General features: G+C 38.0%; 1 protein-coding gene across 1 annotated transcript; it reads left to right on the forward strand.

Annotated features, from left to right (window-relative positions):
* Positions 1-7,171: 7,171 nt before the first annotated feature.
* Positions 7,172-8,119, forward strand: LOC134576928 (olfactory receptor 1G1-like). Its single transcript, XM_063435596.1, has one exon. The coding sequence runs from the start codon at positions 7,172-7,174 to the stop codon at positions 8,117-8,119; it is 948 nt and encodes a 315-aa protein (XP_063291666.1).
* The last annotated feature ends 4,652 nt before the right edge of the window (positions 8,120-12,771 follow it).

Raw genomic sequence — 12,771 nt, forward strand, 5'->3', positions numbered from 1 at the left:
GTGATATTATCCCTCTGTAGTTTGGGAGAGTCCTTGGCAAGGCGCAGAATGTCTTCCTTCACCCTGTAGTAGTGGATCCTACATATTATATCTCTCGGTGAGTCGTTTGAAAGTCCTTTCGGCCTTAACGCCCTGTGAGTCCTGTGCATTAACACTAGAGAGTCAGGGGGTCATTTCAAGATATCATTAAATAGTAGTTGCAATGTGGCCTGTAGATCCTCCGTAGTATCATGAACTTCATGTAGTCCTCTACTGTACAGATTGTTACGTCTACTTGATGGCTGTAATAGTAGTGAGATTTTCCTCTTCCAGCTCCCCTACTCGTTGTCCAATATGGTGGACATCTTTTGCAATTCTGGAGATCTGTTCTTACATAGAGGCCTCCAGCTGGCCCAGCATGGAGGCAAAGTCTGCCCTGGAAGGAAGAGTCTGTAAAATCTCTCGAATCTCCAGGTCTATGGATGTTGTTTATTGCTCAGAGAGCGCAAGGCTCTGTGGAAGGGAGTCAGAGGCGTTAGACAGTGCTGCCATGCTGTCTTCCATGTCGGATGTGAGAGCCCTCACTTTGTCCCAAAAATATCGATCCAGTTCACCTGATCTTTTGCTTGATCCAGGCTCCAGGCGATCTTGGGGAGCCAGAGGTTTTTTCTTGTTGCCCATGTGGATGGACTTTGGGGTAATAATGGCTTTTCTCTGAGTGTCGGGAGCTTTTAAAACATGCGACCGCTCACATTGAGACACAGAACATGCCCCGCCCAAACCTTCTTTTATTGTAGAACAAAACAGAGTCAAGGTTATGGAGAATTGAAAATAAACTCTCATTTAGTAGAGTGTAAGGTCATATAAACACTTACATCAGTTTCAAATATAATAATAATCCCCATTAATGTTTGCAGAGGAGATATGGTTTCTCCTATTTCATCTATCTGCCTGTCTATCTACCATCTATTTATCTGTCTGTTGATCCACTCCACCTGCATGTCTTTCTGTCTGTCTGTGTTTTCTACCATATCACTATGATAAAGTTTTTTTGGGTTTTTTTTAATATGATTTTATCACAAATTTAAAAACAAATACAAAAGACAATTAATTTGGACACATGCTCTGAGAGCGGAGACTTTTTTACTGCTAATATCTAATTCAATTATATGAATTCATTAAATGTATATATAGAAACTGTTATTTTTGTCTCTTTATCTTTCTTTCTTTCTTTCTTCTATCTCCTTTCTCCTTCCTTTCTCTTCTTCTTCTTGATACATATGCTTGAGCAGTACAGAATTCATATTCATGAGATTGAAGGTATAAAAAAAAAAGTATTTGCTAGCATGTGTGACATTGAATCTGTCTAAATCTTAAATATTAATACAAAACACAATCCATTAGTACAATAAATAACAAAAACAGAAGAAAAAAAAAATTCTCTTGATCCTAGGAAACTGAGGGAGGAGGTAGTGGGAAGGCAAGATGCATTCTTATAGACTTCCCTTAGATTTATGCATTCTTATATTATACAGAAGTGATTAGGTTTATTGTTTCATCCCAGAAACCATTATATCTTAGTTTTTTATTATAGCTTGTCAGTGTTACGGTTACCTCCAGGCTAGCTGGAAGCTGGACCGCTTGGATATCCTGGTTCCCAAGTGTGGAGAGAGAGAAGAGACGCTCTTGTAAGCATCCCACGATAATCCTGCAAATGTGAAACAATCCCACTAGCTATGGTACAGCTAGGATACACTCTTCCCTACAAAACGAGTCGAGGCTGCGATTTGAGCGTCAAAACAAACTGGCTTTAATGACATGCAGGCATGGCTATTTATGCAAGTCCATAGGTCCAGGGACACCCCCCTCTGGACCTGATGGGATACAGGACAATACAACATTTTAACCAATAACATTACACTGTATCCTTGGAAATAATGGGTTCCAACGGTTATACTAACCCAATTATCTCCAAGCGCATAGAAACACCACATTTTATACCCACATGAAAAACAGCATAAAAATACATAACTTTAATGTTTTAATACGAACATGGCCCATTCTACCAGTCTTTAGATAGCTCGGATCTGAGCACACAAGATATGCGAATTGCGCTCATATCTCACGAACAGTGTATGATGATTCTAAATTACAAAGTCTGTTCATTGGCTTTTCCACGAACAGAGAAGACAACAAGCATCTGAGCGGAGTTCGTGCAAACCTTTGCCGATTCTAATTCCATAGTTTTTAGGCTTGGGTCCTGCTGGGTATTTAACAACCTCAAAACATGGCCGCCGCCTTGTGTTCGGTATACGAACGGGGCCCACCATGAAAGAGTTACTTAATCTGCGGTTAACAACAAGAACCACATGATAATTGAGGCCACACGCCAGTGCGCAGGTAGTCGTCGTTCAGTAGTCTTTCGTCAGTTTAATACGCACTCTGTTCGGTTAATTGTATGAACGGGACCGCCCTGGGGCCAGTCATTTAGGCTGTGGTTAACTGCAAACCGCAACTTCCCGGAGGTTAATTATGGGCACACTCCTCCCGTAGGGTGGTCAACCGTTCGTCAAGTCTTTCAGTTGTTCCAGGGGTGACTGGGGTTAAGTGGCGGCACACGCCAAGGGCTTGGTGGTCGGTTGTTCATATGTACGAATGAGTAACCATGCTCATTCGTATAACGGGGTTAAAAGCATCCAGATGGAAATAACAAAGAAACAGTATCCATTGTGGTGAACTAAAGTGATAGTTTTGTAGCAGTCAGAGAGGCTTTCGTAACAGTCTGAATAAACTTTTCCATCTTCATTTGATGGTTTATTTGTTGTCAAATCAGACACCAAACAGAGCTTTTCCAATTCCTGGCTATGCTTAGCTTAACAGCTGTGAACACATGGAGTTGCAAGATCAAAGCTTTTTGTTTTTTAATATTAGGAATGTTGATATGTAAAAGCATCAATTCTGGTTTTAGGGGTATTGTCTTCTTCAAGATTTTATTTATTTTTCCTCTCACATCTTGCCATAATTCTTTCATGGTCGGACATTCCCACCATATATGTAGAAAATCTGCCTCTTTAGTCCCGCATCTCCAGCAATCAGGAGGTTGAGTTGGGAATATTTTGTTTAAACTTTTTGAGACTAGGTACCATCTGTTTAGGATCTTATAATGCAAGAAAAATAGGTAGCAAGAGAGGTGAGAACAGGCAACAGCTCAATTAGCCTGCCCTTCGGTGGGTCCCCGCTCAGATCTCAAAATGGTTTTAGCTCAACTTGTGCCATTACAGAGAGAACATCTCTGAAGCATATCAGACTGGTCTCACCAATACGGGCAGTCCAGATCCGAAATGCCAGCAAGTTCCCTCTGCATGAGAGATACAGCAACCCCAGACGATTGTTTCAACATTGTAAGGTATCATCAGTGAGGTATAGCCAATATCCCTCTAGGCACCATGAGCTTTTTTTTCTCTCTCCTTAAGTGTAAAGGGTAATCCAGACGTGGACCCCTTGCTTACGGGATTTAAAGGTAATCCTGGGTCTTTTCTTTGACCAAATAAACTTTGCAAGGGAGGTTTGTAATAGTTTAATCCAATTTATGGGAATATTACTTGGGATTAGACTGAATATATATTTTAGTTTTGGCAAAACATAAGTCTTGATGGTATTAATCTTACCCCAACATGATATTTCTTTTTAGCCCAGGTTTTTAACTTTATATTGGTTTCTCTAATCAGTGGGAGCAAATTAATTTCCATCCAGTTTTGTGGGTTTCCTGAGATTTTCAGGCCTAGATAAATGAAGTGCTCCTTTTCCCAGAGAAATTCAAAGATGGTCGTAATCTCTGATTTCATTTCGGGTGTTATAAAAAAAGAAAGGGCCATTGTCTTAGAGATCACACATTTAAAAGCAGCCCATACAGTAATTGGAGATACGTCCCTAGAAAATCTTTACTGAAAATATTGCTTAATATTTTTTTTTTTTTTTATAAACTCCCTATTTTGTGGGGATTCCAATAGTGATCCGTTAAGTTTCCAGTTTGGTCGCTTTTTGGTAAAATTATCTTTTAGTTCCATAATGAGTATATTATGGTCTGACCATGTAATTTTGTTAATATGCATTTTTTTGACTCTATGTATTGAGTTTCTATCTGTCAGGATATAGTCGATTCTATGCGGAATACGTTTTTGAAAAACACCTATAGTCTCGCATATTATAATGAAATGTGCACCAAGTGTCGTATAATAGATTTCCCTGGACAAAGGAGCAACATTTGGAAGCTTGTATATAGGTTTTGTATATAGGTATTTCTATGTATCTGTTTATCAAGTTTGGGGTCTATTACACAGTTGAAATCTCCCATCCAAATTATTTGTCCCTGTTTTATCCTGTTTATTCTTTCCCAAAGGCCAAATATAAATTTAATTGGAGCAGCATTTGGTAAATAAGTATTAATTAATGTATAAAGGACATTATTAATCGTACAGATCAGTATAATGTACCTTCCTTCCCGATTCTGTTCTAAATATTTTATATTTAAGCCTATACTGCGTGAAAAGAAAAATGTTTCCTTTTTTTGGCATTGAAGATGTAATAATCTCAGAAAAGTCTTTTGAATTATTAAATAATGTATATAAACTCTTCCAATGCGCCTCTTGTATAGCACAGATATCTATTCTCTGTTTTTTTGTAATTGGATGAGAATATCTTTTACGAGGGGAATTTAATCCCTGTATGTTTAGAGAAGCAAACTTTACCATTGTTTAGTGATATACGCCGATCCCCTCTACCCTTCCACAGAATCCAGCATCAAGAGAAAATTAAACAAAAAATATACAAAACATAACAAAAAACATACAAAACTAAAAAAACACAACCATAGGTCCTAAAACCTGTCTCAGAGATAAACTCTGACATCAGGTACTTGAAAAGGAACTAAGTGTAGAAATACCTGAACCTCTGTTTTTACTGTTTCAAGATTCTTTTCTTTCAGGAAGTGTTCTGGAGGATTGGAGGAAGGCAGATGTGGTTCCTATATTCAAAAAGGGTTCAAAATCCTTGCCTGGAAAGTATAGACCTGTGAGCTGTGGCTGGAAAAGTATTTGAAAGGTTATTAAGGGATAACATTCAAGAATTCCTTGAGAAGAACATGGTTATCAGCAAAAATCAGCATGGTTTTATGAGCACAGGTCATGTCAAACTAACTTCATTGCATTCTACGAAGAAGTAAGTAGAAGTATAGATCAGGGTGTTGCAGTGGATGTCATCTATTTGGATTTTGTCAAGGCATTTGATACAGTTCCACACAATAGATTAGTGTTCAAACTCAAAGAAATCGGTCTAGATGAAAATTCTTGTTCTTGGGTAGAACATTGGCTTAAAAATAGAGTACAAAGATTTGTCAAATGGTACATTTTCAAGCTGGACAGAGGTGGCAAGTGGTGTCCCTCAGGGTTCTGTTCTGGGTTCCCTTCTATTTAACATGTTTATAAATGATCTTGAAAAAAGCATTAAAAGTCATGATTCAGTGTTTACCGACGACAAAAAAACTCTGTAAAGTAGTACAATGTGATCAAGATATTGCTTTGCTGCAGAGGGATTTAGATAGACTGGGGGACTGGGCACTCAAATGGCAGATGAAATTTAAGGTTGAAAAATGCAAAGTTATGCACTTCGGTGTAAAGAAAGCACAAGCTATTACCCTACATTGTAAAATTATATCCTTTAGCCATACCTACGTGTCTTTATTATTCTGTTTTTTCCCTTTTCCGTCCCCCTCCCCTCTCTTCTTTTGTTATTAGGTGCCAATAACTAGTGTGTTTCTTTATCAATATCTTGTATACCAATTTCACTTAATCAAGACCAACATGTCATTTTATGTGAATAAATCTTTATTTGTCTTTATTGTCTTAATAATATAGTTTTTCTATTATTGCAATGTTTCCTTATATAGTGGTGATACATAAAGACAGTGTTTTTGTGTGTTAATCCTATATACATCCAAGCCGCTTGTTTCCTTACATCTGTAATTTATGTGAAACTGTATTGTAACCTATTAATGTGTATTTCCCCCCATCTCTCTTAAAGCTTAGTACAGGGTTAAGCAAAACAACACTGTTTCCTTGTTTCACATTATTATATCTCGTTCCCTTTTTCCTTTACATTTCCCTTTCCCCCATTTCTGGGAAGAACAAAAAATATTTTCTTTTCTCTTTTCCTCCTTCTCTTCATCCTGTTCATCCTGTTTCTTATTTTATCTAAATATGTATATAGTTTACATATTTCTTAAATTCATTTCCAAATTCTTCTCTCTCTTCTCTCTTGTATCTTAATCATTGCAGTAGGATTCTGGAATCAATTGTCTCTCTCTTGCAGCCGACCTTTCAGTTTTTTCTGGAGAACCCATTGTAAATATCTTCGAGTCTTTGTGGATCAAGAGTCTTACAGGAAATCCCTGTCTATATTGTATTTCATTAAGTCTCAAAATTTCTGTGTAGTTTGTGAAAGATTTTCTTTTCAGCCATGTATAGGTTGATAGGTCTGAATATACCTTTGTTTTATCGTAAGGTGCTTGTACTTTACGATCTCTCATTGAATTATATGACACCTTCTATACACCAGGGTCAATGTCCTCCTTCAATTTAGGCTCTTACATCGGTAATAGAAGTAAAAAGGCACGCAGACTTCCTCTATATTCTGTCGGCTCTGTATACACGTGTTCGTGGAGGTTCCCAGTCATATTATTAATTTACTATTTAGTCTCACCAAGTAGCTCAATGATGTCAGGCAGAATAAACTGATTCTTCTGCTGCTCAGTGAGTTCAAGTTAGCATCCGTGGCATTCTCCTTCCGTCTTCCCCTCTCCTGCTCCTAAACCCGCAAGCATAGCATGCGTACGTGTTACGTCATTGCTCCACCCCCTCACTATGATAAAGTTAAGTTAAATTATTATCTTGCAACATGTAGTTTCATGTGTCAGAATATTAAATATACCCACATTTAAAAATATTCACAAAATCAGTGAATCAAATTTATTTTCATTAAATGTACAGTGTCACGTATTCAACATAAACATAAAAAATGAGTAAACAAATATTATACATTAGTTATTCTAGAACTGACTATATTACATTTTAGGAAAATGGTAAAAGGATCTCACACCAATATTTGTGTTTCTTTATTAACAGATTGAATCTATAAAATGAATGGCAGAAACTATACCATAATAACGGAATTCATTCTTGTGGGATTCTCAGAGTTGGTAGACCTTCAGCTACTGCTGTTTATAATGTTTTTATTGATGTATATCATTACAGTGCTTGGAAACCTGTCTATCATTCTTGCATATACACTTACTACAATTCTCAACACTCCGATGTATCTTTTTCTTTCAAACTTCTCCTTTTTAGAAATATGTTATGTGACCTCCACTGTACCCAAACTGCTGTCAAATCTTCTAGCAGGGGATAAAACAATCTCTTTTTACAGCTGTGGTCTACAAATGTATTGTTTTCTTCTCCTTGCTGGAGCTGAGTGCTACATGCTTGCAGTTATGGCATATGATCGATATATCGCTATATGCCACCCACTCCTATATAGCACTATCATAAATCATAAAGTTTGTATTCAGCTTTTAAGTGGATCATGGCTTATTGGTGCAGTAAACGCTCTTATACACACAACCCTCACGTTTAATTTACCATTCTGCAATCATAAAATCAACAATTTCTTCTGTGACGTACCCCCATTATTGAAACTGGCTTGTACAGACACCTGGATCAATGAGACTGTTGTTTTTATAGTGGGTGGTGGTGTTGTTGTTGGTTCATTCATACTAACAATTATTTCATACACACTTATTATCTCATCAATTCTAAATATCCATTCCAGAAGAAATAAAGCATTCTCAACCTGTTCTTCTCACTTTATGGTCATTTCCATATTTTATGGATCTAGTATAATTATGTATTTTAGACCCAACACTAAATATGCAATGTATCAGGAGAGAGTGGTCTCTCTTATGTATACAATTATTGCACCTTTATTAAACCCTTTCATATACAGTCTGAGAAATGATGATGTCAAACTTGCTATTCGGCATTCTCTGTCTCTTATAATAGCTCTCATAAGAACCAGATTTAATACATAATATAACTTAAATATGTATAACTCTATATTCTTTTCAACTAATTTTTATTAAAGTTATAATGTTTTACAGCAAATAATAAAGAATAGTCAGACATACTATTCGGGGTAGGAAAGGAAGAAGGGACTTATAAATAGGAAATGGGGATCCGTCCATATTTATATCCACTTACCATATTTATATCCACTTACCAATGATATAAATTAGGGATAACAACACGTGAAAAGGACTTGGGAATTGTTATAGACAACAAACTATGCAACAATGTGCAATGTCAATCAGCAGTGGCTAAGGCCAGTAAGGTATTGTCATGCATTAAAAATGGCATTCATTCTCGTGATCAGAATATCATTTTGCCTCTTTATAAATCACTGGTAAGACCACATATTCAATATGCTGTGCAATGTTGGGAACCTGTTCTAAAGAAGGATATTACGGCACTAGAAAAAATGCAGAGGTGGGCTACAAAATTAATAAAAAGAATGGAACATATCAGCTATGAAGAAAGGTAAACAAATTTAAACCTCTTTAGTTTAGAAAAATGTTGCCTGAGAGGGGATATGATAACATTATATTCAGGGCCAATACAAAACATTGTGTGTAAATCTATTCACAAACCGGACTTTACATAGAACACGAGGTCATGCGTTCTGGAAGAACAAAGATTTTGTCTAAGGCAAAGGACATTTTTTTTTTACTGTAAGAACAATAAGTATGTGGAATTCTCTGCCTGAAGAAGTGGTTTTATCAGAGTCCATACAGATGTTCAAACAGCAACTAGATGCATACTTGCAAAAACAGAATATTCAAGGATATAATTTTACAATGTAGGGTAATAGCTTCTTAATCCAAGGATAAACCTGACTGCCATTCTGGGGTCAAGAAGGATTTTTTTCCTAGTTTGTTGCAAAATTGGAAGTGCTTCAAACTGGGTTTTTGCCTTCTTTTGGATCAACAGCAAAAAACAAATATGAGGAAGGCAGAACTTGATGGACCCAATGTAACTATGTAATTTCCCTATCCTGTGTTACCCAGAAAACACAGGATAGGGGGACTCAAAATAAGTCAAATTATCACCACCCTAGTGGTAATTCTGAAAATTGGACTAAGGAGCCATAGGAGTAGGAGATTAATGGAAGGAGAAATTTCTAGCAAATATATGATAAATATATAGTGAAACAGGGAAGAAGAAGAAAAAAAAGAAAGAAAACATTTCTTGTATCTTATCCGAAAAGTGTTACCCCCATAGATTATGGTTATTAATTATTACCAAAAAATGTTATCATATTTACATTTCATATCTTATCTTTTTGTCTCTTGGTATTAGGTTGTCTTTATTTTGGTTTTTAAGTGACAAGGTTTATCCTTGGATTAAGAAGCTATTACCCTACATTGTAAAATTATATCCTTTAGCCATACCTACGTGTCTTTATTATTCTGTTTTTTCCCTTTTCCTTCCCCCTCCCCTCTCTTCTTTTGTTATTAGGTGCCAATAACTAGTGTGTTTCTTTATCAATATCTTGTATACTAATTTCACTTAATCAAGACCAACATGTCATTTTATGTGAATAAATCTTTATTTTTCTTTATTGTCTTAATAATATAGTTTTTCTATTAGTGCAATTTTTCCTTATATAGTGGTGATACATAAAGATAGTGTTTTTGTGGGTTAATCCTATATACATCCATGCCGCTTGTTTCCTTACATCTGTAATTTATGAGAAACTGTATTGTAACCTATTAATGTGTATTTTCCCCATCTCTCTTAAAGCTTAGTACAACTAAGCTTTTTAGTAAACTAAATAGAGGCAGCACATCTAAAGGAGTAGAAGAAAGTGGCACCACAGAGATAATATGTACAATTAAATATAAGCAAGTAGTAATATAGAAATAAACAATGATATATAATATAGAGAGAGAACAATACAAAAAAATTATATATATACATATATATATATATATATATATATATATATATATATATATATATATATACCGTATATACTCGAGTATAAGCCGAGTTTTTCAGCCCATTTTTTGGGCTGAAAAACCCCAACTCGGCTTATACTCGAGTCAAGGTCTGTATTATGGCAATTTACATTGCCATAATACAGACTGGGGGGAGAGGGGGGCTGGCAGAACTGTAACTTACCTGTTCTGCAGCTCCTGTCAGCTCTCTCCTCCTCCGCGCCGTCCGTTCAGCACCTCGGTCAGCTCCCAGTGTAAGTCTCGCGAGAGCCGCGGCTCTCGCGAGACTTACAGTGTGAGCTGATAGAAGGAGCTGCACGGACGGCGCAGAGGAGGAGAGAGCTGACAGGAGCTGCAGAACAGGTAAGTTACAGCTCTGCCAGACCCCCTCTCCCCCCCACTGAACTACCACTGGACCACCAGGGAAGGAGAGCCCCCCTCCCTGCCATGTATCAAGCATGGAGGGGGGACGAAAAATAAATAAAAATAAAATAAAATAAAATAAGAAATAATAATAAAAAATAATAATAAAAAAAAAAAAAGGGGGTATAAGGACCACTGTGGGAGGGAGGGGGGGTATAAGGACCGCTATGGGAGGGAGGGGGGGATAAGGACCACTATGGGAGGGAGGGGGGGGATAAGGACCACTATGGGAGGGAGGGGGTGGGATAAGGACCACTATGGGAGGGAGGGGGGGATAAGGACCACTATGGGAGGGAGGGGGGGAGAAAAGCAACACTATGGGAGGGAGGGGGGGATAAGGACCACTATGGGAGTGAGGGGGGGAAGTAAGGACCACTAGGGGAGGGGAGGGGGAAGTAAGGACCACTAGGGGAGGGGAGGGGGAAGTAAGGACCACTAGGGGAGGGGAGGGTAAGGACCACTAGGGGAGGGGTGAGTCAGGACCACTGGGGGAGGGGGGTGAAGGAACACGGGGGTGGGGAGGTAAGGACCACTGAGGGAGGAGGAGGGGAGGTCAGGACATATGGGGGGGACAAATATCCTTGCACCGGCCCTGCACACACTGCATTCATACACACACTGCACTCATACACACACACTGCACTCATACACACACACACTGCATTCATACACACACACGCTGCATTCATACACACACACGCTGCACTCATACACACGCTGCACTCATACACACGCTGCACTCATACACACGCTGCACTCATACACACACACTGCATTCTTTATACACACACTGTAAATAAATATTCAATTAATATATTTTTTTTAGGATCTAATTTTATTTAGAAATTTACCAGTAGCTGCTGCATTTCCCACCCTAGTCTTATACTCGAGTCAATAAGTTTTCCCAGTTTTTTGGGGAAAAATTAGGGGCCTCGGCTTATATTCGGGTCGGCTTATACTCGAGTATATACGGTATATATATATATATATATTTTGTACATATATATATATATATATATATATATATATATATATATATATATATATATATATATTATATAAAGAACAGTCCAAAAAGAGTCCAGTAAAACCTTGGGATGAGAGAACAATCACAGTGCTACCTGAGGTAAGTAGATACTACTACAAAGCATTCTTGGTGGGGATTATACCATCATTGAGCAGTGTGTCTGCCCAATTAAATGTGAGTAACAATTTGGTATTTTTATACACTCTCCTGGTTTTATCACAGTGAGCACTATTGTTGTTTTTTTATGTTACATATGGTCCCCATCTGATGTGATATCTACTTACAACACTGCCTCACGTATCCCATAAGTGGGGATTATACCACTGCATGCTGTTTATAATAAAGCCAGTTTTTAGCTCTTAAAAACGTGAGCAGGACCATATAGACATTTTTTATTGACTGCTACCTATTTGGGTTTTATTGCACTATTAGATTTCCTTTTCTCTTTCATACGGATCCCACAAACCCCTTGATCTCACTACTCCATAGACGTCTCTACCTCAGTGTAATGCTTAATTGGTAACTATATGGAACACAACTGCAGATAACTGATGGTTTTATTTAATGAATAGGAGTGGAGATAATGATTTAAATTAGTACAGGTACTGTATCTTTAAATAATCAGAATTTGATAAACGGAACAAGCAGTAGCAGAATTTGGTATTAGTATAGGAGAAAGGCAATAGTTAGTCCATGGCAGAGAGAGAGGCTTTCCAGAGCAGAATTAGTTTAGTAGGTTGCAGGAGATATCAGTTAGTTTGTAGAAATAGAGAGTAAGCAGATTTGCAAGCAGGCAGAATCCAATTCTGGACGAAGTGTACTACTTAGCTTTGTAGTGGTGGGAGTCCAGGCTTGCTCAGCTTTTCCCTCAGAGAAAATTAAGGTCTTGGCAGGTAAGAGTTGGTCTTTGGTACAATCTGTGGTCGAGGTGAGGAGAAGGTAGGTCAACGTTTTTCCAGTCCGGTTCCGGTACACAGAGGAGGTAGAATAAATATATTTTGCTGGGTTCGAGGATGCGGGTAAGCTTCCAATAATTCAGCGTTTTGAATCTGGCGCGGTCTCCCTATGTAGCGTGGGGAGACCGCGTCAGAGGAGGGGGCGTGGCCGAGCTCCGTCTACCCGGAAGTCTCAGGGTAGCGGATTATGCCGGCAGGTTAGGACCTGACAGTACCCCCCTTGTAAGAAGCACCCGTAGGGTGCTATCAACAAGGTTTAGATGGATAGCGCCTGTGAAACG

Source organism: Pelobates fuscus, chromosome 11 (assembly GCF_036172605.1).
Source record: "Pelobates fuscus isolate aPelFus1 chromosome 11, aPelFus1.pri, whole genome shotgun sequence".
Classification (NCBI taxonomy): domain Eukaryota; kingdom Metazoa; phylum Chordata; class Amphibia; order Anura; family Pelobatidae; genus Pelobates; species Pelobates fuscus.

Excerpts from the sequence above, each read along its gene's own strand:
- LOC134576928 (XM_063435596.1), top strand. The coding sequence starts at position 7,172 with ATGAATGGCAGAAACTATACCATAATAACGGAATTCATTCTTGTGGGA.